General features: G+C 39.9%; 1 protein-coding gene across 1 annotated transcript; it reads left to right on the top strand.

The window, feature by feature from the left end:
- Positions 1-645: 645 nt before the first annotated feature.
- LOC136796774 (mucin-7-like) lies at positions 646-1,402 on the top strand. Its single transcript, XM_067051462.1, has 2 exons — positions 646-1,238; positions 1,281-1,402. Exons 1-2 carry the CDS (start codon positions 682-684, stop codon positions 1,300-1,302), a joined length of 579 nt encoding a protein of 192 aa, XP_066907563.1. The 5' UTR covers positions 646-681; the 3' UTR covers positions 1,303-1,402.
- The last annotated feature ends 238 nt before the right edge of the window (positions 1,403-1,640 follow it).

Below are 1,640 nucleotides of genomic sequence, written 5' to 3'. Positions count from 1 at the left end.
CTTCGAGCTACTTAACCACCTTGCCTTCATATCATGAGATATTGACTGAGCAGTCTCTGCTAGCAGTTCACTGTTAGTTTTCCTCCCCAGTGATTTAAGCCTCTGTCCCCAGATAACTTCTGTAATTGTTTATAGGGATTTCCTTTCAAATCTTTCAATTCTACTTTCTAGGATTCCTGTTGGAGCTCTGGTATCAAAGATATATATCAGAGCTGGCTATATAGTAGCAATGTACACCCTTAGCTTAAGATTTTTAGGGATTTTAGTATTGTTTACAGAGAAGGCTCTATTGTTATATACAATAATAATGTTTGTTCTTCTTCTTTGTCTGTTAAGTCTCTGATATTAGATCGCTTCTCTAATTGTACAGAGGACTATCCGTTCAAATCCCTGGATTCTGTTTTCTAAGATACCTGTCAGAGCCCAGGTCGCACAATTGTTTATCATGGCTGCTTTCAACACTACCAGAAATGCATTTTCGTATTAAGTTTGGTTAAAAATAATATTAAAAATTATACTTAATTATAATTATAAATTATGAAAAGGTACTAATGAACCATCTGTTTATACAATTACCCCCACTTCCCTCTATCCTAGATCAAATACTACTATTGGTATATAAACCCATTCCGGTATAGTCTAGACCAGACAGTCATTGTTGACAGTTACTCAACCACAAGGATGTTCGCCACCGCACTTCTCGCTTTGATAGGCTTCGCTGCCGTCTCCAACGCACATCCTCCAAGGTGGCATTCTTTCCCACCTCCACCACCACCACCTTTTCATGGACCAAGACCCTTTTTGCCTCAAGTAGTACAAGTACCAGTACCAGTGCCAGTACCAGCTGCCCCGCAATTACCTTCTCTTGGGCAATTGCAAAGCTTATTGACCTCAATGATATCCTCCATAACAGCCCAAACAACAACTGCAGCCCCAGCAACGACACAAGCAGTACCTTCCCTTTCACAATTGCAGAGTTTGTTGAATGCATTAGTCGCACAAGCAGCATCGACAACGGTTGCACCAGTTACTCAAGCAGCAACAACTGTCGCTCCAGTTACTCAAGCAGCAACAACTGTCGCTCCAGTTACTCAAGCAGCAACAACTGTAGCTCCAGTTACTCAAGCAACAACTACTACTCCAGCAGCAGCAGCACCTTCTGTTGCTGAATTGCAGAGTTTATTGGATGCATTTAATGCCGCAACTGCAGCTACGGCCGCTCCAGCAGCAGCCACTGCAGCTCCAGCAGCAGCCACTGCCGCTCCAGCAGCAGCCACTGCCGCTCCAGCAGCTACAGCATAATAATGATCCACTGTTTTTTAACTAAACGAAATACTTTAAATTAAATGGCTTTGATTTTTTAAAAAACAAATAAACACCGCTATTTTGATTCAATAGAATACACCATGTTTTGATGTGTAGGCCTAATGTGCCTTTATTTCACCTAGTATCTTATCTTAAAAACAATGGATCTACATTATTTATAGCTATAGTGTGAATAAAATCTCTTTAATTATATATATTTTTTTAACTAAAGGAAGAAGGTCCGTGTGCGGTCAAAGAAAAAACTCAAATAGTGATTAAACTATTTAAAGTCTGCCAAAGTTCAGGGCTAAAAAAGATACAAACTCTAAAATAAG

Source organism: Halyomorpha halys, unplaced genomic scaffold, assembly GCF_000696795.3.
Source record: "Halyomorpha halys isolate HHAL.00 unplaced genomic scaffold, Hhal_1.1 Scaffold255.1, whole genome shotgun sequence".
Taxonomy (NCBI): domain Eukaryota; kingdom Metazoa; phylum Arthropoda; class Insecta; order Hemiptera; family Pentatomidae; genus Halyomorpha; species Halyomorpha halys.
The sequence above is the reverse complement of the archived record's forward strand: the minus strand, read 5'-3'. Positions and strand labels throughout refer to the sequence as shown.